Here is a 26,875-nt window from a genome sequence, read left to right as displayed (position 1 = left end):
TATTGCGCTCAGCAGCTTCTGTGGTTGCGTGTCTGTCTTTCAGAGCTGCAGAAACTGGATTGAGCCGAGGGAGAGCAGAGCGGAGTAGAGCAGGCAACACTCAAACCCAGATCTGGAGTTTTGGCATGAATTTAAAATGGAGCTGCCCATCTTTAGAGGACACACGCCACTCTGAGAGTTAGGCCTAGCCTACGTTGCAAAATAATATTGGTATAAAATGAAAGGTAGTATATTATGTAGGCTATTCCTCTTTTCAATAGGAATATTTCCTCCTGATACCATGCTATAATTCAACATTTGTCTATTGCAAAATAATAGTGACTTTCCTTCGATGGATAACATAGGAAACTCCAGTCCGGGTTTTCTTTGTGATGCGCGTTGGACCCTGGAGGAGGATAATAGCTGGTGGAGTCTACTCTCTCTCATGCCATGCTGGGCCAGAAGGGCTCCGGGAGACATGCACTTACCCATATCCGGGTTGGAGAAAAAAAGTTTCATTTAAACCTGGACGACAAACTTTCAGCATGATGCCTCACTGACAGCGCCACAGCCGCGGCTGTCAGCGACTCATTTCACCGCGGATTATTACGAGCATTACAGCGCTAGAACATAGCTTCGTTTTTCAATTGAAGATTTTTTTCCTGCTTGACTTTTTCCTCTGTCTGTTTTTTTTGTGTGAGAGTGTTCTGCTCGTGGGTCAGTGTCCCTGTCTGAAATGTTTAAGTGACAATGGCTGCGCAAGTGGCATCAGCACCGACGACAACTAATAATAAGAAAAATAAATTGTCTGGCAGTTTGGGTCAAGAGATACATTCGGGGAAATCGGGAGGAGGAACTATATCGAGGTCTGGAGCAATGCTTGGAGCTGGAGATGGGACTAACACAATGAATAATGTAGACCATCACCACCAAAACGAGCTCAACATGGTCAATTCAACTTCTCCGAATAACAATTCTGACACACGGGAGAAGGAGAGTGGAAATAACATAACATCGTCAAATTCGACGACCTCTCTGGAGGGAATGGAGACGGGTTTGATAGCAAACCATAAACAGAAAAATGTGAGTGTAGATCCCCCTCAGCACCTCACGCCGCCGCAACAGCAGTCACAATTTAACCCGTTTCCTCAGCATCAGCAGCACCAGATACAAAGTAACAACATCAACAACAGCCAAGCGACAAGGGGAGAGAGTGAGAATCAGCACCACGGAGGGAAGAGGGGTGTTTTGACGAGCCAGACAGAGCAGCAGATGCTGAGTAAAGGTGAAGGGGATCATACCTGTAAACCAGGGGAGCGAATGGGTGCCAGGTATGAACATGCCAACTTGGGACCAACGACCGACATCAACAGCCAGCCCCAGAGCGCAGGAGGGGACAGCGCTATTTCAGAGTTTAATAACTACTATGGCACTTCCAGAGTAGGGGCCTGCTATGATCAACATGGCGGACAAAGCACTGGGATGGGGATGATGCACTCCTCGGGACCCAACAACATGGACTCAGTGCACAACTCCCACGAAGGATACCACAACAGCCAGTACAACCACTACCCTGGCTACCGGCAGGGCTACGGTGGAGCGGGCTACGGTATGATGGCCCCATCCAGACAGGGCAGTAACATGCTGATTGGCCCTGGCAGCAACACTCCAGCTAGCCATGTCAAGGCTACTATGGGAGCTGCTTCCTCCGGTTCTGGTGGAAGTGTTGGGGGCTTTCAGAGATTCCCAGGACATACTCAGCATCCCTCGGGAGCCACCCCGACTCTAAACCAACTGCTGACGTCTCCAAGTCCAATGATGCGAGGTTATGGCAGTGGCTATCATCAAGACTATAACAGTCCCTCTGCACAACAACAAGCTGGCATCGGCTTAGGCAAAGACATGACTTCTCAGTATGGCTCCACAACCCATGGCTGGCCAGGGCAACAGAGAAATCACCCGTCCATGAGTCCTGGAAACGGAGGGCAAGGTATCAGCAGACCACAGGTGAGTACTAGTTTTACAAACTCAGCTGTAGCTCATTAACTTGAGAGGCACTCTGAGTCACACCTGTCATGAGCTGTCTGGCACAGTTGTTGAAATGCACTAGGCCTAGGTTACGTGTATTATTGCACTGTAATAACTTGTCCCTTTCGACTTCAAATAAATATGCTGTGTGCTGGTGAATATTGCACTTCTAATATTCATCTACAGGTAAAGTAATTGTAGAAGAGAATACTGTCTGGTTTCAGATCTGCTCAAGGTCACTCTTGCGAGAAAAACAATAGCCTGTCAGTCACGTATGTATGCAATACATTGTCATTCATAACATCTATTTTACACAATTAATTTATTTGTCCATGAAGCGTAAATATAGGCTTGGGAACTAAATATAATTTTGCGCGTAAAGGCGCGTAAAACGGAGTAAAATGATCATTATTAATATTTATTTGGTTAAAATCGATGCAATGCATTTGCTTATACTATGTGTTTATTCTTTACCACAGCGTTTTGACTTGAAGAGCTTTATTTGTGTAAGATATTATGCTATTATAATTGTTTTAATTAAAAACAATTAATGGCGTTGGAGATTCGCTCTCTTGCTGACGTGGTTGGAGACACGTTGCAAAACGCCCTCTGGAAGGACGCGCTGTATAGGCTCTCGTCGAATTATAGACTTTATTCATTAATATTGGTTTGAATTACAATAATGTCATATTGCTATCTTCAAAATGTCATATATTTTAATTATTAATCGATGTTTGCACAAATAGAATAGCCGCTATGACTATCAAAGACGTGTCTGTGTACCACGCTGTCCGCCTGCGCTATTGGTCTCCATCAAAAGGTTTGGCATTTGAATTGGAGGTAAAGTGGCTGTAATACTCTCCAGACGGCTGCCTCTGAGTTGACATCAAATCTGCCATCTGATTGGCGCTCCATCTCCCCACTGTGTGCTGAGCGCTGCTAATGTAAATCGAGCTGAACCCTCTGTTCAGGTGCGCGACCCGGGGCATGGTGAGAGCGGGATGGACCATTCACAACTATGCCTACAGATAGAACGTCGTCTTCTAATAGGGCTGGGCGATATATCGAAAGAATTCGATTAACTCGATTTGATGTTTTAGCGCAATGTTTCAAATTAGGTTTTTATTTTTTGTTCCAAATGAGGTTTTTATTTTTGTTTGTTTTTATGAGCATTCTGTCTTTTTGGTCTCATCTTTGCTCCTTCTGTGCTGTGTGCACTGTGCACCTTCCCACTTGCACACAGACACCAAGCCCCTCCCTCCCCCTGCCACTCACAATAAAGATGGAGAAAGAACTTCCTCCTTTCTGACAACAAGCAGTTTCATCTCCCCATTTCCACGTTTTGTCCCACAGAATGGGTCAAATGGACACCGAAACACAGATACATTATTTTGCTGTAATAGAGGAGAACTTAACCTTTCTAATGATACCCTTTTTATGCCTCAACTCCCAAAATGTAGAACAGAGCAGACCCTACGAAAACGAGAGTACTGTATGAATGAACATGTGGAAAATGAACGCTCAGTTTCTGTTGTGTGCTGCATTGTTGTACCACATACCACTAGCAGCATTTTAGCCACACACTCAGGGCTGGCTCCAGGCGACCTAAACGGTTGCTTAGGACACCCGGCCATTAGAGGTCCCTGACCCCCCCAAAAATAACTTTTTTTTTTACACATTTGGGCCGCAATTTACTGTTGAAAGTTAGAATAGCAGAATACACAAGGTGCCAGTTCGACATTTTATTGTCCTTTAGCAGTTTTGCTCTTGTTTTATCAGTCACTGACAGTCACTCAATTAGCTACATCAGCTAACAATTTTTAGATTGTTAAGTTAGTCTAGCCAGTTATCTAAACTTGCAGTAATCATGGCCGAATACCGACCGGGCAAGCAGGGCACGTGCCCAGGGGCCCCTGACCTACAGGGGGCACCCATTGATATTGTTAGTCACTCACTCAGATATCACTAATATGGCATAAGTCATGTGCAAAATGTGTAGAATTGCAGGAAATTTGCTTTAACACTGCAAAAACGTATTTCCACCCCATGGCAGAATGGGTAGCAAATTCACTTTAAAACAGCAAAAAGGTCTCTCTGCCCCATGGCAAAAATTTGTAGAATTGCATGAAATGTGTTATTAAATTGCTAAAATTTTGCTCTGCCGCATGCCAAAATGTGTAGAACTGCTGAAAACGTGTTTTGAAACTGCAAAAATGTCTCTCTGCCCCATGGCAAAATGAATAGAATTGCAGAAAACGTGCTTTAAAACTCAAATCAAATTTTATTTGTCACATGCGTTGAATACAACAGGTGTAGACCTTACTCTGAGATGCTTACTTACAAGTCCTTAACCAACAATGCAGTTTTAAGAAAAATAAGAGTTAAGAAAATATTTACTAAATAAACTAAAGTCAATGTGTGGAGGTACAGGTTAGTCGAGGTAATTGAGGTAATATTACATGTAGGTAGGGGTAAAGTGACTATGCATAGATAATAAACAGCGAGTAGCAGCAGTGTAAAAATAAATAAAAAGGGGGGAGTCATTTTTCTCTCTGCCGTCAAGAGGGGAGCGCAAAACAATATATGCCCTCTTGGTGGGGGGGGGGGCTTAAGGCCCCCAAACGGCTAGAGACGGCCCTTCACAGACTGTTTTGTGCTAACTGAGTTAGTCTGTGTTTTATAAATGTGCAATCAGCATAAAAATATGCATTTATATAAGGAATTGGCAACTCGTTCTCATGCTGAGAAATAAGCATCATCTTATCCAGGAAGGCCACTTGATTTCAATATCTAAACAAAGTGAACAAGCTATGTTGTTCAAACAGTTGGAGACAGACAGAAGGGTGTGTTCATAACAGTTCAACTGTTCTACCTTGTTAGCAAGCAAATAGATCCACGTTGGCTAGACTTGAAATATAAAGATCAGCTAGCTATTCACGAGCGCGTGAGCTTGTGCTTGAGAGATTGTTTGAGACCTGTGTTAAATTTCTATAATGTCTGCTACAACAAGTTGGCCATTATTAGTGGATGTGCATCGTTCTAGTAAACTTTGTAACAAAAATGGCATTTTCATAGACAGACTTGAAAGCCAGATCAGTGATTATTGCAAAAAAAAGTAGGTTAAACAAAAATAATTAAATGATGCATCCCGAGTGGCGCCAGCGGTCGAAGGCACTGCATCGTAGTGTTTGAGGCGTCACTGCAGACCAGGGTTTGATCCCAGGCTTTGTCACAACCGGCCGTGACCCGGGAGTCCCATAGGGCCCAGCGTCGTCCGGGTTAGGGGAGGGTTTGGCCAGGGGGGCTTTACTTGGCTCATCGCGCTCTAGCGACTCCTTGTGGCGGGCCAACCGCCTGCAGGCTGACTGCGGTCGTCGGTTGAACAGTGTTTCCTCTGACACATTGGTGCAGCTGGCTTCCGGGTTAAGCGGGCGGGTGTTAGGAAGAGCGGTTTGGTGGGTCATGTTTCGCATGACTCGACCTTCGCCTCTCCCGAGCCCTTTGGGGAGTTGCAGGGATGAGACAAGATCGCAATTGGATATCACAAAGTTGGGGAGAAAAAGGGGGTAAAATACAAAAATGTAATTATTAGTGGGTCTTATGGTTGTGGAAGGCTTATATTTAGCCTAGGTATAATTTATTAGATTCTTCCTGACTGTTAGAAATGCAATGTATTGACCTTTAATTATGCAACAAAGCTTATGTAGAGAAAACGTACAAAAAAAATCTAGATATGATTTTTAGGTCATATCGCCCAGCCCTATCTTCTAAGCTATTGAATAAAGAAGAGTGGTATACAAACAGTATGCCTCTGGTTGTGTTATTATGTGTGAATGCATTTTTGTTCTCAATGATGTGCTCTGCTGAATATGACCCAGATATTTGACCCCAGGGCAAAGTGGAGGTGTAGCCTACTCTCGGTCGGTCTCCCTCTTCCAAACAAAACGGTACATTTCTGTAGTTCCCAGGAAGACCAGTTTGCATGGGGGATTTTGATTACTGTTATCATTGTAGTAGGCCTAGTAATTCCATAGTAATTATAGCCCATATTTTATATCTTAGACATGTCATTCAACAGATCATAAATTCTTTGTCTGAAGTAGTTTTAGTATAGTCATAATTTAGGAAATGTGAAGGCCTATTTTGTAACACTCTTTATTACCACATGCCACAGTAGGTTTCATTCCACAATTGTTAATAATATTTTGGGATGCACAACAACCGCTGTGCTATGTATCTACAATACATCATACACCGCACATTGTCATGCATTTTGTCTTACATTACTGTACAGGAAAATAATTCAAAGTCATTTGTAAGATTATGCCAGGTTTCAGAATAGCGATATGGTGTATTTATTACAATTTTCCATGCCATCCAAACATTATGAACTGCGGTGGCTATAATAATAGTTAGTCCTTGGAAGGTAATGATTGGATATGATACATACCGTAGCCGAGCTGGGCAACCATTTAGATAATAAGCCTCTCCTTCAGCCTCAGACAATAAGGCCTTTCAAATTGTAATTGGTAAATACATTTTAGTAATGATATTTGTCCCTATTATTTAAAGACCTCTGTGGGTTAAAGATTGGATAATGGGTGCAGAAAAATACACAAGATCATACACATTAATTTACAGGCAGAAGATATCTCTAGAGGATATGAATTCAGAAATATATCTTATTATTATAAAAATGTACAGTATGTTATGCACAGGTTGCTTGTAATTGAACTCAGGTTATAATGTATATATTTTCATACAATAGTATAATTAAGCGAATAATGCGCGAGGGAGTGTGGTATATGGCCAATATACCATGGCTAAGGGCTGTTCATGGCACGACGCAACGCAAAGCCCCGAAATGCCTTATTGCTATTATAAACTGGCTACCAACCTATTTAGAGCAGTAAAAAGAAATGCTTTGTCATATCCATGGTATACGGTCTGATATACCACAGCTGTCAGCCAATCAGTATTAAGGGCTCAAATCACCCAGTTTATAATGTATTTTATTTAAACCCCAGAGAAGAGGTTGTATGTTTGCCGTTCCATATCAACAAAGATACTGTATACATGTGGAAAAACAGGTTTGTAATCGACTGTGAGCTGTACCTCAGTTCACCCACAGGGGTTTTGTGTCAGGACCAGTCTAGTGTGGATCCTCCAAATTGGCCCATGAGCTGTGTTTATGCACGTCAAATTGTGTGTGTGTTTGTGTGTGTATTTGTTTGAACACGCCTAAATCAACTGTCGGCAGAATCTCTCTCTTTCAAGTTCATTTTCCCCACACTACCTCTCTTCAGGAGCTAACTGTGTGAGGAGAACAATTTCCTCATTTACAAGCCTGTTTCCCTCTCTCTTTTCTGGCCGGCCGCCAACAAACAGACTGGGACACACACACGCACACACATACATGCACACGCACACGCACACGCACACACACACACACACACACACACACACACACACACACACACACACACACACACACACACACACACACACACACACACACACACACACACACACACACACACACACACACACACACACACACACACACACACACACACACACACACACACACACACACACACACTACAGGAAGGTGAGCCCTAGTTGAAGCTGTTCTCTCGTTTAAATGGCATTGTCCCGCATTTTCAATTACTCTGGCCAATTTGTTTGAGGAAACGGGAAGAGGAACAGACACGCTCATATAGTGGTCCATATACACAGGGCTGGTGCTTCATCAAATATGTCAATCAGAACACCTTAGTCAATAAAGAAACCATTTTATTTTTTGGGAATAAAAGTAAACTGTTCTAGCTTTAGTGTTCACTGATTTAACACATTGCTTATTTTATTCTCTGTCTAGTTATGCCTTTTTGTCTTCAGATTTTTTTACTCACTTATTTTCAGTAGTTTATGTGTGAGTGTGTTCGATTGTGTGTCCTTGCATGTCTGGCTTTATGTTCATATTCTTGCTTGTCTGTCTGGGCTTGTGTGCACATTATTTTGTATTTAATTGGTGTGGGTGTTTGGGTGTGTGTGTGTTTGTGTGACAGCGCAGTTGGTTTCAGACTGAAGTAGCCTCGTCAGCGCTAGCATACCAGCCTCAACTCCAGCGCTCACTCTTTCCCTTGCTCGTCCTCCATGCTTTGTTTATGCTGGTTTGTTTACATCTCAGGCTCTCCTAGCCCAGTTTAGCTCAGCCTAGCGCTGGCTGATTAGGAACAACACAGTCAAATGTACTCTGTTGCTTCCGATAAGGGGCTGATAGACAGCCTGGGTTTTCATCTTGCAGGATAAAACACAATGCTCAGGAGCGTAATTGGCAGCTAGGTTATCCCGGGACTGCCCGTGGTTTTCTTCAAATGCCAATTAATTCTGATTTGCCATAAAAAAATTGACCAGTCATATCTTCAACTGTACATATAATTAGCTGCTAATAAAATAATTGTAGCTTTTTGTTCGGGCCTGTGATGCACTTACAACAAACAGAGCCAAAGGTTAGCAGACAAATAACCTGAAGCAGAGCAGTTATATAATTATATATGTTTTTTAAATCAGTATTATTTTTGTTTGGGTTTTGGCTGTTTGGACCATAGGGTGCAACTTTATTCAACCCAGCATCACAGATTGTTGCGAAATAGACACTAATTGCTTAAAATATTTTTTTTGCATACAGTGCATTTCAATTACAGATAAAGACAGTAGGTTACTTAAGACAGAAACAATAAGAGAGAGGTTGGTCAGAGAGGATGGGTAGGTGTATAACGTGAACATCTAGCAACCCAAAGGTTGTGTGTTCAAATCTCATCATACAGTTAGCTAATTAGCTACTTTGCAACTACTTATTACTTTTTAGCTACTTTGCAACTACTTATTACTTTTTAGCTACTTTGCTTTCATATGTTCTCATGTTCTGAGCAAGGAACTTAAACGTTAGCTTTTTTACATGGCACATATTGCACTTTTACTTTCTTCTCCAACACTTTGTTTTTGCATTATTTAAACCAAATTGAACATGTTTCATTATTTATTTGAGGCTAAATTGATTTTTATTGATGTATTATATTAAGTTAAAATAAGTGTTCATTCAGTATTGTTGTAAGTGTCATTATTACAAATAAATTTAAAGAATCGGCCGATTAATCGGTATCGGGTTTTTTTGGTCCTCCAATAATCAGTATCGGTTAGGTCACCTAACAGTACAAACTGAAGATAAATGGGGGGCAATTAATTCACATACGGTGTCCAGGGCACAGCTGGGGACTGAGGGGGGTCTATAACAAGCGGCAACAGTGAGAGACTTATTTCTGGAAAGGTGGATTTTTAAAAGTAGAAGCTCGAACTGTTTTGGCACAGACCTGCATAGCATGACAGAACTCTGCAGGCTATCGCTGCAGTAGATTGCAACTCCACCCCCTTTGGCAGTTCTATCTTGGCAGAAAATGTTGTAGTTGGGGATGGAAATTTCAGAATTTTTGGTGGCCTTCCTAAACCAGGATTCAGACACGGCTAGGACATCAGGGTTGGCGGAGTGTGCTAAAGCAGTGAATAAAACAAACTTAGGGAGGAGGCTTCTGAGGTTAACATGCATCAAACCAAGGCTTTTAAGGTTACAGAAGTCAACAAAAGATAGCGCCTGGGGAATAGGAGTGGAACTGGGGGCTACAGGGCCTGGGTTAACCTCTACATCACCAGAGGAACAGAGGAGGAGTAGGATAAGGGTACGGCTAAAGGCTATAAGAGCTGGTTGTCTAGTGCGTTGGGGACAGAGATTTAAAGGAGCAGATTTCTGGGCGTGGTAGAATAGATTCAGGGCATAATGTACAGACAATGGTATGGTAGGATGTGAGTACCGTGGAGGTAAACCTAGGTGTTGAGTGACGATGAGAGAGGTTTCGTCTCTGGAGGCACCAGGTGAGGTCTCCGCATGTGTGTGGGGTGGGACAAAAGAGCTAAGGCATTTTGAGCGGGACTGATGGCTCTACAGTGAAATAAAACAATAAGAACTAGCCAAGACAGCAGTAGACAAGGCATATTGACATTATAGAGAGGCATAAAGCAAACACAGGTGTTAATCAGGAGAGCTAAGACAACAACTTTTCATGTGTATTACATGATTTTCATCACAATGCATTTCGTGTGTATGCCATGCTTTTCTTTCATCATAACGCATTTGTATACATTATACAAATTCCAATTTGTTGTGGCTAACTTTAGCTAGGCTCGGGGTTAGGGTCTTTGCTAGGTAAAGCCCCGCCTTATCTCAGCTCACTGGTCACCATAGCAGCACCCACCCGTAGCACGTGCTCCAGCAGGTATATTTCACTGGTCATCCCCAAAGCCAACTCCTCTTTGGCCGCCTTTCCTTCCAGTTCTCTGCTGCCAATGACTGGAACGAATTGCAAAAATCACTAAAGCTGGAGTCTTATATCTCCATCACTAACTTTAAGCTTCAGCTGTCAGAGCAGCTTACCGATCATTGAACCTGTACACAGCCCATCTGTAAATTAGCCCACCCAACTACCTCATCCCCATATTGTTATTTTTTTCTCCTTTGTACCCCAGTATCCCTACTTGCACATTCATCTTCTGCACATCTATCACTCCAGTGTTTAATTCCTAAATTGTAATTATTTCGCCACTATGGCCTATGTATTGCCTTACCTCCCTAATCTTACTACATCTGCACACACTGTATATAGATTTTTCTATTGTGTTATTGATTGTACGTTTGTTTATCCCATGTGTAACTCTGCGTTGTTTGTGTCGCACTGCTTTGCTTTATCTTGGCCAGGTCGCAGTTGTAAATGAGAACTTGTTCTCAACTGGCCTACCTGGTTAAATAAAGGTGAAATAAAAGTTTTTCGTGTGCATGGCACGTATATTTAGCATAAGTAATTTGTGTCTATTTCACAATAAACTGTGATAGTGTGTTGAGTTTATTCCCAATCCCAAACGGCACTGTCTGTCTGTCTGTCTGTCTGTCTGTCTGTCTGTCTGTCTGTCTGTCTGTCTGTCTGTCTGTCTGTCTGTCTGTCTGTCTGTCTGTCTGTCTGTCTGTCTGTCTGTCTGTCTGTCTGTCTGTCTGTCTGTCTGTCTGTGAGACTTCAGGGAAGCTCCCGTCAACACTGCCTCAGCTCCACCAGCCAAACTTCTCTTTGGTTATTCCTCCCAGCAGGGGTGTGAAGAGGGCCTCATAGTGTCTTTTCTGTGGAGAGAGAGAGAGAGAGTGTGAGGCAATCGGAAAAGGATGGAAATATAGCGGCGAGCGACAGCAGCATTTGAACTCACACAGGGCTACTGAGGCATGGGGCAGACTTCAGAGACTGAGAGAGAGAGTTGTGAACAGGGGAAATGTCAGAGTACTTGCCCCAGCCTCTCCAAGTCAAAAGAAAGGGATGATTATACAGTAATATGTGTTTACGACCAGAGTGGTTGGTCGGGTGATTTCAGCCCCTCTCTCTCTGGTACCCTGGAGCAATCCTATTCCCCTCCAGCGGTGGGGTGCTGTGTGTGTGGCAGGCTGCCTGGCTGGCTGGCGGGAGGGGAGGGCTGGACTGGGCAGGGAGCCAGGTCGGTGGCCTCACTCACCTCCCACAATCCCCCTGACCTTCACACATGCAAATTAGCCACGTGCAGCCGGTGAATGGGAGGAGAGCAGAGCACACACTACCCCCTCCTCTCAGAGGAAAAGGGATTTCTCTCTCTCTATTTCTTGTTATTGTTCCAGCCCGCCTGTCTCCCCCACTAGCCCTCTCTTGCTCCCCCTCTCCTCTCCTCTATTCTCTGATCTCCTGGGTGTTTTCTAAGCATGTGGTCCTCCAGTGGAAGGTTAAAGGGAGTCGAAAAGAGGGGATATACCCCAGTGGGGCTGTCTCTACCTCTATATCCTCCCCTCTGCATCTCTCTCTTCCTTTGCTGCCTCTTCCTCTCTCTCTCCCTCTGCCTCAGTAGTGGAGAGAGGCAGGGGGTTCATGGAGAGGAGAAAAGCGAGAGGTGTTTGTATGCTACAATATTTATACACAGAGTATATCAGTATCATTCTGACATCATCCCCTTGCCCTTTGCCAGGGGAGAATGCTGGATGATAGCCCGGCACTCACTTAGTGTGTGTGATGATCGGCACACTTCTCCGCCTGGCTGCTGTGGACTTTAGTTTGTTCGTCTGTCACATTGAGACATAGCAGTCTGGCAGGCAGTTTGTTTGTCTCCATGACGTTCTATGTGTCTGATGAACAATATTCAACTGTTACTATTGTTTTGGTGACCGTATGTAAAGGTGATGATGATGATGATGATGATGATGATGATGATGATGATGATTTAGAGTCTGTGGTGAGATGCGGGACTGTGTTGACCACCTCTGTCGGATCAGGCTGTCATTTACACCAATCAAAACTGTAATAATATCATCTAGATCCCCAACACACCGTATGACACAGAAACACTGGCTGACTGGACATCAGCACAAAAGCATGAGAAAATATGGACGCCGTGTCTCTGTAAGTGAGCTCGCGAACAAACTCAGTAAACCTGTTCAAGTATTTCTGTGCAATCTTGAGAAATCATTTGGGATTTCAATAAGATCAATATGTAAATTCACTAACCGGTTTGTACCTACACTGTGGTTACACTGAAAATATATTGTTTTAGCAAAAGCACCTACAACTGATTTAAAATTGAATGCAATAGCAGAGTCTCCGGCATATTTTCACTACAAGGTAACAGGAAACAGAAACTTGCAGAAGCACTACCTCCCTCCACCATCCCATGTTGTGTCTCCTTGATGAACGTCCATTGGTATTGTTGAATCAACATGTAAAAAGGTTACCATAATGTCAGCTGTATGTCAGAGGGCATGCTGGTTGCTCTGATGTAGATTACATTAGCATAATCCATAGTTGGGCTAACAACGGGCTGCTCTGCCCAGTAGGGAGGCTGTGACATGCTCTGGGTTAGAAGGGACCTGGTGTATTCAGACTGATGTGGTGGCGTGTGATGATCACACCCTGACATTTGACATTTATCCTAAATGGAGTTGATTGTAACAGAATGCTTTTAATACCAACATCTCCAGTAGTATATTACACCGCATACAGAGTCTCATCATTTCTTTTCACTGCGTGTGTGTGGATATTTGTTTATGTGTTGGAAATCACAGACATGCACATTTCTCAGAAAATTCTGGAACATCCAGTGACAGCGCCAGAATTGCAGACATGGCTTCAGTGGTTGCTGCAATCTGAAGGGAAAGCATTTCTAAAATGTCTTCCCTCTGTCTCCCACTGTCCCTCTCATTCTCTGTCTCTCTCTCTTTCTCGCTCGCTCTTCTCTCTCTCGTCTTTCTCTACCCTTCTCACCCTCTGTCCTCTACTATCGCTCTCGCTCTCTTTCCCAGAATGTTGTCAACTCTCCTCTCCGTCCTCCTCCCCAGTCAGTCAGCCAGTCTTTGGGGTCGACCTTCAGCGCTGTAGTTAGTTAGTGGATGACTGTGCTGCCTGCTGCACTCATTAACCATCAGACATGAATAGTTCCATCATAGAAGAGGAGGAAATAAGACAATCAGTTCAATTAGAAATAGTTACGAGCTTGGAGGGCGAGAAGAGCTGGAGGACGAGGGGACCTGGGCTCTGGAGGTCCTTAGCCTGTGTGTGTGTGTGTGTGTGTGTGTGTGTGTGTGTGTGTGTGTGTGTGTGTGTGTGTGTGTGTGTGTGTGTGTGTGTGTGTGTGTGTGTGTGTGTGTGTGTGTGTGTGTGTGTGTGTGTTTGGCAGGAGTCACTGTGGTTTGGGGGTCAGTGGAAACACCCCTTGTTGACCTGTGACCCCTAACCCTCAGCCCTGTGGCATAATGAGCGCTTGTTAAAGAGAGGAGGTTTGAAATGCCAGGCCAATGCCATCACCTTAACGGACATCCTCACATTCCCTTCTTTTCTTAATTAGGCCATGGATTTTTATGCTGATTTGCACTTTCAATGTTTATATAGTATGTAAAGTAGAAATCCAGGGTCAGAGTCGTCTCTCTGTTTTCTACCAATCAGGGCCCTTTATTTGTACTCTGTTATGACTTGGGTCTGCTGTGAGATGTATTTACTTCATTTCTCCCTTCATATCTTCATCATTATGTGGTGAAATTGAAACAGCTGTACTCCTCTGGGTGTTGCACATGTAGGCCGATACAAATCATCTGCCACTTGGAGAAATGAGAGGGAAATGAGGCCGGGCACAAAGGAGAGGGCGATAGGGAAGTGATTGTGTTCCTAGGATGAGCCTTCTCCATTGAGAGCACTGCTGCTGTCCAACTGGGAAATTCAGATGGGTCAATATTACATTGTTCAGAGTGGCACTGAGGAGCAGGAAACGAAGAGGTTTCTGTCACTTGGCAGATCAATTAGATCGAGCAGAAGAATCTCAGATTACAGAAGAGGACACAGATGATGTCATATGTCCTAATGTATGGGTATTGTGGAGTCCTGTGAATGTGTGTTTCAGAGATAAATAGTGCTTGAGAGAGGCCCTATTCTCCCGGTGTTAGGGTCCCCCTGCCTTCTGCCTGTGCTGATGTCTAGTTGGGCATGCAGCTAGCTCTGGTTTCTGCATGTCGGGTGCCTCCGCCCCATCTATTCCCTGTTGGTTCCCTGCTCAGGCCTGTCACGTGTACCATTGGGCTAAACTATGGGCCCTGTGTGCATCAGAAACCATTATACGTAATGGCCTTTCCGCATATCATTCTCCCCGTGTTATGACACTTATTTTATGACTGCTTACATATCAAATATTTAAATAAACAGAATAGGGGCTGGTTGATGCCGAGGGGGGGAAAGACATTAATTTCCAAGCGCGCAGGCAGCAGGCAGGCAGCGAGAAATAAAGAGAGAGGGGGGGGGGGCAGTAGAGAGGAGGGAGAGAGAGAGGAGAAAGGCTGCAGACGCAGAGAAGAGAAATGCTTCACTTGCCTCCAATCAAAGTGGAGGAGGACGTTTTTTTGCTTACGCCTCGCAGCGGCAGGCGGGTGGCGGGCGGGCGGCGGCAGAGGGGCCATCCGTCAGCGTTTTTCCCCGGGCTGGGGCTGACGGCGGGCCCCAGTGGCTCATAAAAGCAGCCCAGCATAGTAATATCAATCGTGTGCCAAGGAAAGCGAGCGGGAGAGAAAGCGGAGGTAAAAACAGAATATAACACAACAATGTGTAAAAAAAGAAAGGACAGAGAGGGAGGGAAGGGTAGCAGACTGATTTATATATCTATGTTTTTTCTGGAGAGAGAGAGAGAGAGGCAACAAGGTCTTGTGGCTGAGCCGAGCCGTCTTGCGTCGGAAAGCGTTGGTGGCAAGCCCATTACTGTCAGGCTAATCTTAAAATAATTAATTGCGAAGTCGACGCTTTTAAAGAGTATTGTAATTGAATCCTAAATTAGGCCTGGGAAAGAGGACACGTCCTGCTTTACTGTGAGCCTGCTCCCATTCCCTCCCTCCCTCCATCTCTCCCTCCTTCCCGCATGTGGAGGAGATAGAACGCGAGGCAGGAAATGCTAATGAAATGCATATTTGGGGGAAAAGGGCCATCTATAATTTAGATGTTTCTTTGAATTTGAATGATGAGTGAGTGCTGTGATTTATTTTACTTGCGGAGAGGATCATTCTGTCAGGTTTCTATTCTTGTAAACAAATGCAAAGAAATGAGAATAAAAGTAGAGTAATAAAGTAAACAGAATGGAATGAATAAATTGAGCTTTTGTCATGAATAATTTGTGAGGGATGGAAGAGAAAGCCATGTTTCCTCAGAGAGATTGACATTTTGTTTTTATATTGTTACTTGTGACTGACTTGAAAGCTATTGGATATTGACCACAACATGAATTGTATATTGTTTTGCTCCACACACACACACACACACACACACACACACACACACACACACACACACACACACACACACACACACACACACACACACACACACACACACACACACACACACACACACACACACACACACACACACACACACACACACACACACACACAGACACACACACACACACAGACACACACACACACGTTAAACTCTCTGTAGACTCCAAGCCTCCATCTAACTGAGGTATGTTTTGAGTGGAGCCCTCAGCCAGTGGTCCTAGTAGAGGAATGGCGGCTTGCTCAGAGCCTTTAAACTGTAAAAGCAGCTCCATGTGCTTCCATTTACCCCTGCTGCCTCCCAGATGGGCTGCCTGCCTGCCTGCACTACGACCCCTGTCTGGCCTGCTGGATCAAAGCTCCGGGACGGGGCTGCCCTCCATAAAACGTCTGCCTTCTCTGTGACTTGACAATGGTGATGGCTTTGAGGTTAGATAGAGAGTTTGAGCTCCATGGGGAAAAATGGGAACCCTTATGGTGAGACCTAAACCATTTGTGTTGGGTGTGTAGCTTACTGCTGGGTCTGTATTGGGCGTACTGAGACTATTAGAAGAAATAGTGTGAGACGGACTCTTCTCCCTGTTATTCTCTTTCTATCTATGGATCAAACAACACATTCCTCCTACATTATAAGTATTGCCAAGTGTCTGTCCACTGTCCAAGACAAATACACATGGTAAAATGAAACAGGCCGTTCAGTGCAATTTAAGGATTTGCTTTGGACTTTCTCAGTGCTTTACTATGTCTATGCTTTAAAAACACAGCAATAAAACGTGTTACGGTTGTAGTCTATTAAAAGTAACAGAAATGAAGGTAATTCTTTCTGCCACCTAATTGTTTGTCCAGAGAAGGGTGCATATTGACAGTGTAAGTGTTTATGAATAAAGGATTAGTTAACTGTTCCACATCCTTAGGCTTTAGTGGCCCTTCTACAGGCTGAGAGAGGCCTGGGTGTGTGGCTGGAGCCTGGGTGTGTGGTGGCTGGAGCCTGGGTGTGTGGTGGCTGGAGCCTGGGTGTGTGGCTGGAGCCTGGGTGTGTGGCTGGAGCCTGGGTGTGTGGTGGCTGGAGCCTGGGTGGGTGGCTGGAGCCTGGGTGTGTGGTGGCTGGAGCCTGGGTGTGTGGTGGCTGGAGCCTGGGTGTGTGGTGGCTGGAGCCTGGGTGTGTGGTGGCTGGAGCCGGGTGTGTGGTGGTGGAGCCTGGGTGTGTGGTGGCTGGAGCCTGGGTGTGTGGTGGCTGGAGCCTGGGTGTGTGGTGGCTGGAGCCTGGGTGGGTGGCTGGAGCCTGGGTGTGTGGCTGGAGCCTGGGTGTGTGGTGGCTGGAGCCTGGGTGTGTGGTGGCTGGAGCCTGGGTGGGTGGCTGGAGCCTGGGTGTGTGGTGGCTGGAGCCTGGGTGTGTGGTGGCTGGAGCCTGGGTGTGTGGTGGCTGGAGCCTGGGTGTGTGGTGGCTGGAGCCTGGGTGTGTGGTGGCTGGAGCCTGGGTGTGTGGTGGCTGGAGCCTGGGTGTGTGGTGGCTGGAGCCTGGGTGTGTGGTGGTTGGAGCCTGGGTGTGTGGCTGGAGCCTGGGTGTGTGGTGGCTGGAGCCTGGGTGTGTGGCTGGAGCCTGGGTGTGTGGCTGGAGCCTGGGTGTGTGGTGGCTGGAGCCTGGGTGGGTGGCTGGAGCCTGGGTGTGTGGTGGCTGGAGCCTGGGTGTGTGGCTGGAGCCTGGGTGTGTGGTGGCTGGAGCCTGGGTGTGTGGTGGCTGGAGCCTGGGTGTGTGGTGGCTGGAGCCTGGGTGTGTGGTGGCTGGAGCCTGGGTGTGTGGTGGCTGGAGCCTGGGTGTGTGGTGGCTGGAGCCTGGGTGGGTGGCTGGAGCCTGGGTGTGTGGCTGGAGCCTGGGTGTGTGGTGGCTGGAGCCTGGGTGTGTGGTGGCTGGAGCCTGGGTGTGTGGTGGCTGGAGCCTGGGTGTGTGGTGGCTGGAGCCTGGGTGTGTGGTGGCTGGAGCCTGGGTGTGTGGTGGCTGGAGCCTGGGTGTGTGGTGGCTGGAGCCTGGGTGGGTGGCTGGAGCCTGGGTGTGTGGTGGCTGGAGCCTGGGTGTGTGGTGGCTGGAGCCTGGGTGGGTGGCTGGAGCCTGGGTGTGTGGTGGCTGGAGCCTGGGTGTGTGGTGGCTGGAGCCTGGGTAGGTGGCTGGAGCCTGGGTGTGTGGTGGCTGGAGCCTGGACATGCATTAGGCTCTAGGCCAGCTGTCATTGATTGCTCAGCACCACCAGCCCATGTTCTCATCCAGCTTGCTGATTGATTCAGAGGTCTTAAGCGATTGGAAGCGGCCTGGGCTGAGCACGCTCGCCTGGGGTGGCCTGGAGAGGCTGTGGGAGTCACAGCCAGCCCATTTCCGGGGCACTCCCAGGTCCACCAGCGCATTCAGCCAGGGGCACAAGGCATTATGAGGACAATCAACCCCCTGACGCTCTCGCCTTGTGCCGCTTGGGAGGGGGGTGATGGGGGGGACCAGGTTTATTGTTACACGCACACACACACATACACACACACCCTCTCCAACCCCCTCTCAATCTAGCCTCAATTTCTGAATGCAGTGAGCAGTGCGAGTGTGTATTGCGATCAATTTACCAGCCTGCTGTTGCCTCATCCATACAATGCCCTGGCAGTGATACACGAACAGCAGCCAGCGCATTTATGAAGGAAAATAAAAAAAATAATGAAAATATATTATTTTCCAATTAACTTTGTAAATTTCCCGCTGAGCTATCAGACAGTCGCTGTGAGGAGTCCGATAATGAAATCAATTTGGTTCAAATTGTTTCAGGTGACTTTTAATGAGTATCTAATAGCCGCCAGAGGATAGAAGGTCAGGATATCTGTTTGTTGTTTTAAAAGTAATTGATGGCTCCGCTGAGAACATGGATATCCAGAGAGGACTGGGCTGGGGCCCAAAACACAGAGCACGACGACATTCTGCCATTCCCTGTAGAGAAGTGGTGATTCTCTTGGACTGCACTATGGCTTTGAATGCTGTACTTGAGAAGTGATGGAACGTAGTACGACAAATGGATTGATGAATACCTAAGGGTTAAAACATTGCCATTATAATTAAGGAGCATATTTTGTACTGTAGTAGTGCGCAGTCTTCCATTTTTCTAATCCTCTACTTGAGGCCATGCTCGTCTTGCTCTGTGGTTACGGCGGCAGCTGAATAGCCTGTTTATTATAACAGCTAGACACACAGAGGCTGATGGATGAAGGAGAGAGTATAGTTCTGCCCAGAGGAGCCTTTAGCTTCATTTGTGTATCTATTGCTCCTCTTAATATTCACTTATGTATTTTTCCCCTTCTCTGAACACATTACCGGGGAATAGCCATTGCTAATTCATAAACACGCTTGATAATTCTGCCTCATTTATAGTTATTGGAGCCGTAAACTATAACTTCCCCTTCCAGACCATTCTATTAGCCTAGATGGTAATTCCCCTGAATAACTAGTGTATATTTAATATCAGTGTTTATGGCGGGCCTGGTCTCTAAAGAGAGAGAAAAAACACTGCAGATTTTTTGATAAACAAATAGCCTCCTATCCTCCCTGGAGCAATGGAGTTATTGTTGTGTTTTTCCCTCTTTCATATGGCTGTGGCCGTCCGACCCGGCGTCTCGTCTCTCCAGCAGCATGCCTCTCTGCCTGGCCTGCCTGGCTCTCCGTCTCTGACTGACTGGGAGGGAAAGTGGAGCACATTCCTCTCGTGCCACGACTGCCCTCCCTTACATGAAATAACTGTGTGGCGTCTGAGACTCTTTCTCAGGGTTTCTGCTGACAGGAAGTGAAACGTCTAGCACTCCAACACAGCGCAGGCCAGCTCCTCAGAGAGGCCGGGAGAGACAGGCAGCATCCGCCTCCTCTTCCTCCTCCTCTACATCAATATCAGCTCTCCTCTAGGACTCCTCAGACACCAGCTAGCCGGCCAGCCAGCCAGGAGAGATAGGTCTCATCATCTATTTATGTGGCTCTGACGATTTAATGGTAGAATCAATGGGTGCATCTGCTGGCAGTGGCACTACCATTGCAGACCTGGCATAACACTGACAATTCATTACTGTTGACTGACTGGCGAGGGATACAGGATACTGGCATGGATCTGGTGTGGCGAGAGCTGGGCTGGTTGTTGGCAGAATCTTCGTCCAAGTTGTTTGGGTCCAAGCTGTTTTGAATGTGTCTCTTTCTGTTAAGTTCTTTATTTGTTTTCATTCTGTGCTGGTGTGTGTCCGTCGTCACACACCTCTCGTTTTGTCATTGAGCTTTTTTCCCCCTCAGTCTCAGTCTTTTTCCAGGAGGAAAATAGTTCCTGCCATCGTCTGACCCCAATCTCTCCTCAGACAGATGAGTTCCCCTCCCCTCCCTCTCTCCCCCTCACCCCCCCATCCCTCCTCTGTTGCCTGGTCTAATGACGGCTGCGTGCTCGCCGTGAGGAACCAAACACTCAGCCACTTTTCCTTAGCGCAGGGGGGATGCGTTTGCAGACGCACAGGGATGTGTTGTAAATATTGGTGTCAAATGCGGAGGGCACTCTCACCGACTGGCACCTTAGCAGCCTCAGCATCCTAACACCAGGGAGAGCAATTACCAGCATGATCTCAACACAATAGTATGATGTTACTGCTGCTGCCTGCCTGCCTGCCTGCATGACAACACACTCTTATCTGCCTCCTCTCTCTCTCTACCTCTATATCTGTCTCTCGCTTTCTATCTCGTTCTATTCTCTCTCTCACTATCTATCTGGCTCTCTTTCTCTGTCTTTCTTCTTCTCTCAGTCTCTCCTCTCTATGTCACTCTCTGTCCCTCCCTCCCTCCCTCTCTCCCTCTCTGTGATAATTTCATGCTTCTCATTCGTAGCCGGCCTTCATGCCTAGCTGCCTGTGCCACCCAGAACTGAGCCTGTTGGGCTGAGCAAAGCCAATTTGCCCCGCCACGACTCCCCACGGACCATTCACACGCTCACCGCTGACATTTGTAAAGAGACGCTTTGCAACGCGGCGAGGGTTGATGTGTCAAGCGGAATGAGATTTTGTGTTTATAAAGATTCACTGACAAACTTTCAGTCCTGGGAAAGCGTCTGCTTCTTTACACTGCCGGGGAACGTGGACCACACGGTCAATGTTGTTGTAGGGTTATTTAACCGTTTACCAGCAAAGTACGGTGCAGTTACCCGCTGAATGTTACGTGTTTAACATTAGTTTAGAAGATGCATGACACAAGACCATTCAGGCTAGTAGTTAAATATCAGTGACTGCGTAAAAGACTGGACAAGAGCTTATACCTGTAAATTATTCCAAAGAATGCATGTATTCAACATTTGCTGTCAGATGATCCTTCACTGTGTATTTTGCTCTCATCGTGACTGGGCAACGAAGAGTTAACCTGCTCCTCTCCTCTCCGCCTGATGACATCGGTATTGTCTTTGCATCCATGAAATTAATTTTCTAATCTTAGTCAGCAGGAGTGGGGAATTTGCACACATGAATATGGAAGTCGATCTGCCCTCCCCTCCCCAACCCTGCAGTCTCTTCCCCCTGTTCTCTTCAGTATGAAACAGCGGGCCGTAACCGTCTGTGTTTCGGGCTAACGCAGCGCTTTGTACTGCAGGCACAGCCATGTGGTTTCATAGGAAGTGGCAGATTTTGTGCTTCCCTACTTGGAAAGGATGTCATTCAGATTGTCTGTTGTTTCTGTGTCTGCATGTCAATTCTCAGGGGACAGGGGTTGGTACAATGGATGGAGAACGACATCCGTCTACAGTATAGCTAATTACATTAAACATCGGTGATTGGTTCTCTTTGTTTCTTGTGATGTGCACATAGTGTTAGCATACTGGTAACCAGTATGATGTATGGACATATGCTCACTATGCTGTGAGGCTTGGGACTGGACGAGAGCAGCCAACTACAGCTAGCCAACAGGGCTTTTCTCTGGGCGGGCTCAGACCTCGCTCCTCTCCCTCTGGACCATCCATCCGACTCAGCCTTGGACCAAACCCATGCCAGAGGAGAGAGGATAAACACAGGTTAGCAGCTGTGGCTGGTGCGGCAATGTTTATGTTGGAGGGAGGTGGTGATTTGGTCATCTGTGTGGAGGACAGGACAGTGATGGTCACTGTGACTGGCCTGACTGCAGTGTTGGATCTATGTGTGTGTGTGTGTGTGTTTGTGAGTTGGGCTGACACTGGCTTCTCCTTTCAACAGCTCCAAGACTAGCAGTTTATGATGGAGCTGCATATGGACACATGCAGGCACACACACACACACACACACACACACACACACACACACACACACACACACACACACACACACACACACACACACACACACACACACACACACACACACACACACACACACACACACACACACACACACACACACACACACAGAGAAACACAATCACACAACCGCGTATAGGAGGCAAACAGTTAAATTAGCCAATAAATCTTTGATTTATGTACCCACATTCAAAATGAAATTATAATAATAACCATTAAATCATATTGCTTTTATGTCTATTTGATTTTTATTAGTAAATTCTGTTGTTTTATAATTCACATTTCACATTGTTTTGTGGGGAGTGTTTTGTTTTTGCTGATTAACAACTTTGCACATTAAAGTGAAAGACTGAAACCATTTTGAAGTCATAAAATCAGAGTCAATAGAAGTCTGAAAAGCAATTTAACAGGTTTCACCCGATACTAATTTTGCTCGTGTTCTTTCTTAATAGCTTTGTTTTGCAATAAGCTCACGAGAGTTGGAAACTGCAGGGGAGTTCATCAATTGAATTTCAGATTGAGTATTGTCTCTTAACACCTCAATTGAATGGCATGCCCAGATGAACCAAACTGAAAATACATTGGAACAAATACAAGCAATTCTACTCTATTCCCTGTGACTGTTTTATTTACAGTCCCTTTTGGCGAAAACATGATTCAATTCATTCTATTCATCTCTTTTCAAAAGTACAGATGTTTCTCCAAGGGACAAAAGTTCCTCATCGAAGGTAGTCTTTTGGTATAGTATGAACTATATAGTTGACTCATCCCCAGAAATAGGCCTAGTTTGGGATGAAACCTCATTTGATTGAACTTTACAGGACAGCATTGGAAAAAACATTTCTATCATTTTAGGAGATCTAAAATGAGTTTAGGAAACCAAGTTATGTTGCTGCAGCCTCCATGGCTTGCAGTTATGCTGTAACTTTAAGAGGCAACTCTTAGACATTTCAGCATTTCTCTGTCTCCTTCCAATTGAATTGTGTGTGTGTTTCCTTCCTCAATCTCAGGAGCCCTAATTCTTCGTCTTAGTGTAGCAGTGGCATTTTGAACTTGGAAGTGACATGAGGAGATTTGTTCAAGTTGCGCTCAGCGTTTTGGGGAAAAGGGGACCCACTTGAGATGAATTGAGGAGGAGAGTGGAAGGAGGGAGGGAGTGGAGGAAAGGGGAGAGAGGGAGGGAGGTGCGACCTGAGTGTGTCTCATATCGGAGCAGAGTGAGCGGCACGGTGCCCTGGATGTGTGGATTGAAGAGCGGCACCCTTTAGCCATTCGCCTGTCTAATTAATAGGAGTGTTGGGCAGGCAGGGAGGGGCAGGCAGACACACTGCTGCAGGTAGGGAGGCAGGCAGGGAGGGGCAGGCACACACACTGCTGCAGGTAGGGAGGCAGGCAGGGAGGGGCAGGCAGACACACTGCTGCAGGTAGGGAGGCAGGCAGGGAGGGGCAGGCAGACACACTGCTGCAGGTAGGGAGGCAGGCAGGGAGGGGAAGGCACACACACTGCTGCAGGTAGGGAGGCAGGCAGGGAGGGGAAGGCAGACACACTGCTGCAGGTAGGGAGGCAGGCAGGGAGGGGCAGGCAGACACACTGCTGCAGGTAGGGAGGCAGGCAGGGAGGGGCAGGCAGACACACTGCTGCAGGTAGGGAGGCAGGCAGGGAGGGGCAGGCAGACACACTGCTGCAGGTAGGGAGGCAGGCAGGGAGGGGAAGGCAGACACACTGCTGCAGGTAGGGAGGCAGGCAGGGAGGGGCAGGCAGACACACTGCTGCAGGTAGGGAGGCAGGCAGGGAGGGGCAGGCAGACACACTGCTGCAGGTAGGGAGGCAGGCAGGGAGGGGCAGGCAGACACACTGCTGCAGGTAGGGAGGCAGGCAGGGAGGGGAAGGCACACACACTGCTGCAGGTAGGGAGGCAGGCAGGGAGGGGAAGGCAGACACACTGCTGCAGGTAGGGAGGCAGGCAGGGAGGGGCAGGCAGACACACTGCTGCAGGTAGGGAGGCAGGCAGGGAGGGGAAGGCACACACACTGCTGCAGGTAGGGAGGCAGGCAGGGAGGGGAAGGCAGACACACTGCTGCAGGTAGGGAGGCAGGCAGGGAGGGGCAGGCAGACACACTGCTGCAGGTAGGGAGGCAGGCAGGGAGGGGCAGGCAGACACACTGCTGCAGGTAGGGAGGCAGGCAGGGAGGGGAAGGCACACACACTGCTGCAGGTAGGGAGGCAGGCAGGGAGGGGCAGGCAGACACACTGCTGCAGGTAGGGAGGCAGGCAGGGAGGGGCAGGCAGACACACTGCTGCAGGTAGGGAGGCAGGCAGGGAGGGGAAGGCAGACACACTGCTGCAGGTAGGGAGGCAGGCAGGGAGGGGAAGGCACACACACTGCTGCAGGTAGGGAGGCAGGCAGGGAGGGGAAGGCACACACACTGCTGCAGGTAGGGAGGCAGGCAGGGAGGGGCAGGCAGACACACTTCTGCAGGTAGGGAGGCAGGCAGGGAGGGGCAGGCAGACACACTGCTGCAGGTAGGGAGGCAGGCAGGGAGGGGCAGGCAGACACACTGCTGCAGGTAGGGAGGCAGGCAGGGAGGGGCAGGCAGACACACTGCTGCAGGTAGGGAGGCAGGCAGGGAGGGGAAGGCAGACACACTGCTGCAGGTAGGGAGGCAGGCAGGGAGGGGAAGGCAGACACACTGCTGCAGGTAGAATACAGAAATACCAAAAGTGGCTATGATGTGTTCTAGGTTTAAAATGATGAAGTTTAAAGAGGGTCATGTGGAAAATGATATTCCTAAAAAAATAAATTTTGTTCCAAAAAATGAACCTCTGAACCTCACACATTTGGGTGTATTTTATATAATAGGATTTTATCATTCTCGTGTATGTGTGATTATTTGGCTTTATCTAAAAATATAAATGCAACATGTAAAGTGTTGGTCTCATGTTTCATGAGCTGAAATAAAAGATCCCAGAAATGTTGCAAATGCACAAAAAGCTTATTTATCTCAAGTTTTGTGCACACATTTCTTTACAACCACAGATCACGTTGATTGGCTGGGCCTGGCTCCCCAGTGGGTGGGCTTGGCTGTTAAGTGGGTGGGCCTATGCCCTCCCAGGCCCAACCATCGCTGCACCCCTGCCCAGTCATGTGAAAATCATAGATTAGGGTCTAATAAATTTATTTCAATTGATTGATTTCCTTATATGAACAGTAATTCAGTAAAATATTTTAAATTGTTGCATGTTGCGTTTATATTTTTGTTCAGTGTATGTGGTACCCAGATAATGGGTTTTCAACCTTAAACCTTTACATCACATTGTCGTAGGGACCAGATGTTACATAGTAGACACATTGTGTTTGAGTGTACTTTTTTACACTCTCTAAATGGTTAAATGAGTGGGAAATAGATGTAATTGCTGCAATAGTTTGTGAGTGGGAAACATATAATATCATCCAAAATTGACATTATTTTGCCATATAAAATTATTTTATAATGTGCTAATTTCCCTAATGTGGACAGTTTGTGTTACCACCTTACACAAGGTCACATTTTTTACCTCATACAATTGAGTGTAATTACCTCAGATTGGTGATTGCTTTAAACAGATGAATATCTTTGGTTTGGTACCGTTCATTTTGTTATACGCATCTGTCCGTCACAGGACTAAGAAAGCAGTTGTCACTTTCAAATAGCAAGGAAAAAACGGGGAGCTCCCTTTCTAAAAGTTGCTGGCCACATGTAAATATACGGATTTGACAGTCAAGCTGTCACTCAAATGAGAGCCCTTTCATTATTTAGAACTACCTGTGGAGAGCTGATTCGTTGAAATTATCCAGTCAAAAAAGTGTTGTTTCCTTTTTCATATTGGCCATCTACCGTAAACATCGTCCCACAAGGAGATGAGTTGCTAAATGGATAGTTGGTTCTCGTCTATCGATGGGTAGTATACCTAAGTTCGTTGTGGTTTGTCTTTTAGAGGAGCACGAATGGCACATGTAACGGCAGCGAATCATCCCAGTTCCATTGGTTTTCACACAATATCAATGTGAGTGATTCATTTGTTTGTGCTATTGATTATAGAAGAACAAGCTCATCAATTCCAGCTTCAAGTGGATACTTGACTAATGTTGACACGTGTGCAGTTTATAAGGTACTAATTGAGCAAAATACTAGTAATCTGAACACAAATCAGATCCGTATGTGTAGACAGTCATTTTCAATTTTTGTTCTTCAAAATATCTCGACATATTTCAGCTAATCCATTATTAATGTGGACATTTCAAACCAGTGTTTTGACACTGGGCTATAAATCAAAAAGCCATGACAACAGGAAGCAGCAACAGCATAATTTTCAACGGATCTTTTAGGAATATAAATTATTATTTTAACATTATTTTTCAACATGAATCTACTTAAGTAGGTCAAATCGACTGAATGAGCCCAGAAACAAGCTGTGATTTGTTGATTTGGATAAATATTTGTGAAATTGTGAAAATGCTCCACATACTTATACAACATATTCAGTAGCATATCTCTTTTCTATATGTGGTCAGGTTATGGTCACTGTGGTCAATAGGCATGGTGAGTCGGTGGTTGTGGTCCTTCGTCTGTGGGTACAGTCAGTGGTTGTGGTCCTTAGTCTGTG

The 26,875-nt window shown here is 46.3% G+C and overlaps 1 protein-coding gene across 3 annotated transcripts in view; it reads left to right on the top strand.

Annotated features, from left to right (window-relative positions):
- Window positions 1-383: 383 nt before the first annotated feature.
- Window positions 384-26,875, top strand: part of LOC139530681 (AT-rich interactive domain-containing protein 1B-like) — a 216,679-nt gene continuing 190,187 nt past the window's right edge. For all 3 annotated transcript variants that reach the window (XM_071327300.1, XM_071327301.1, XM_071327299.1), the window contains exon 1: window positions 384-1,986. In XM_071327300.1, the coding sequence (XP_071183401.1) occupies window positions 730-1,986 (1,257 nt within the window). In that variant the 5' untranslated portion in view covers window positions 384-729. The remainder of the gene's footprint in view (window positions 1,987-26,875) is intronic.

Source organism: Salvelinus alpinus, chromosome 9, assembly GCF_045679555.1.
Source record: "Salvelinus alpinus chromosome 9, SLU_Salpinus.1, whole genome shotgun sequence".
NCBI lineage: Eukaryota > Metazoa > Chordata > Actinopteri > Salmoniformes > Salmonidae > Salvelinus > Salvelinus alpinus.
Note: the sequence above shows the minus strand (reverse complement) of the source record. Positions and strands in the feature narration are given on the sequence as shown.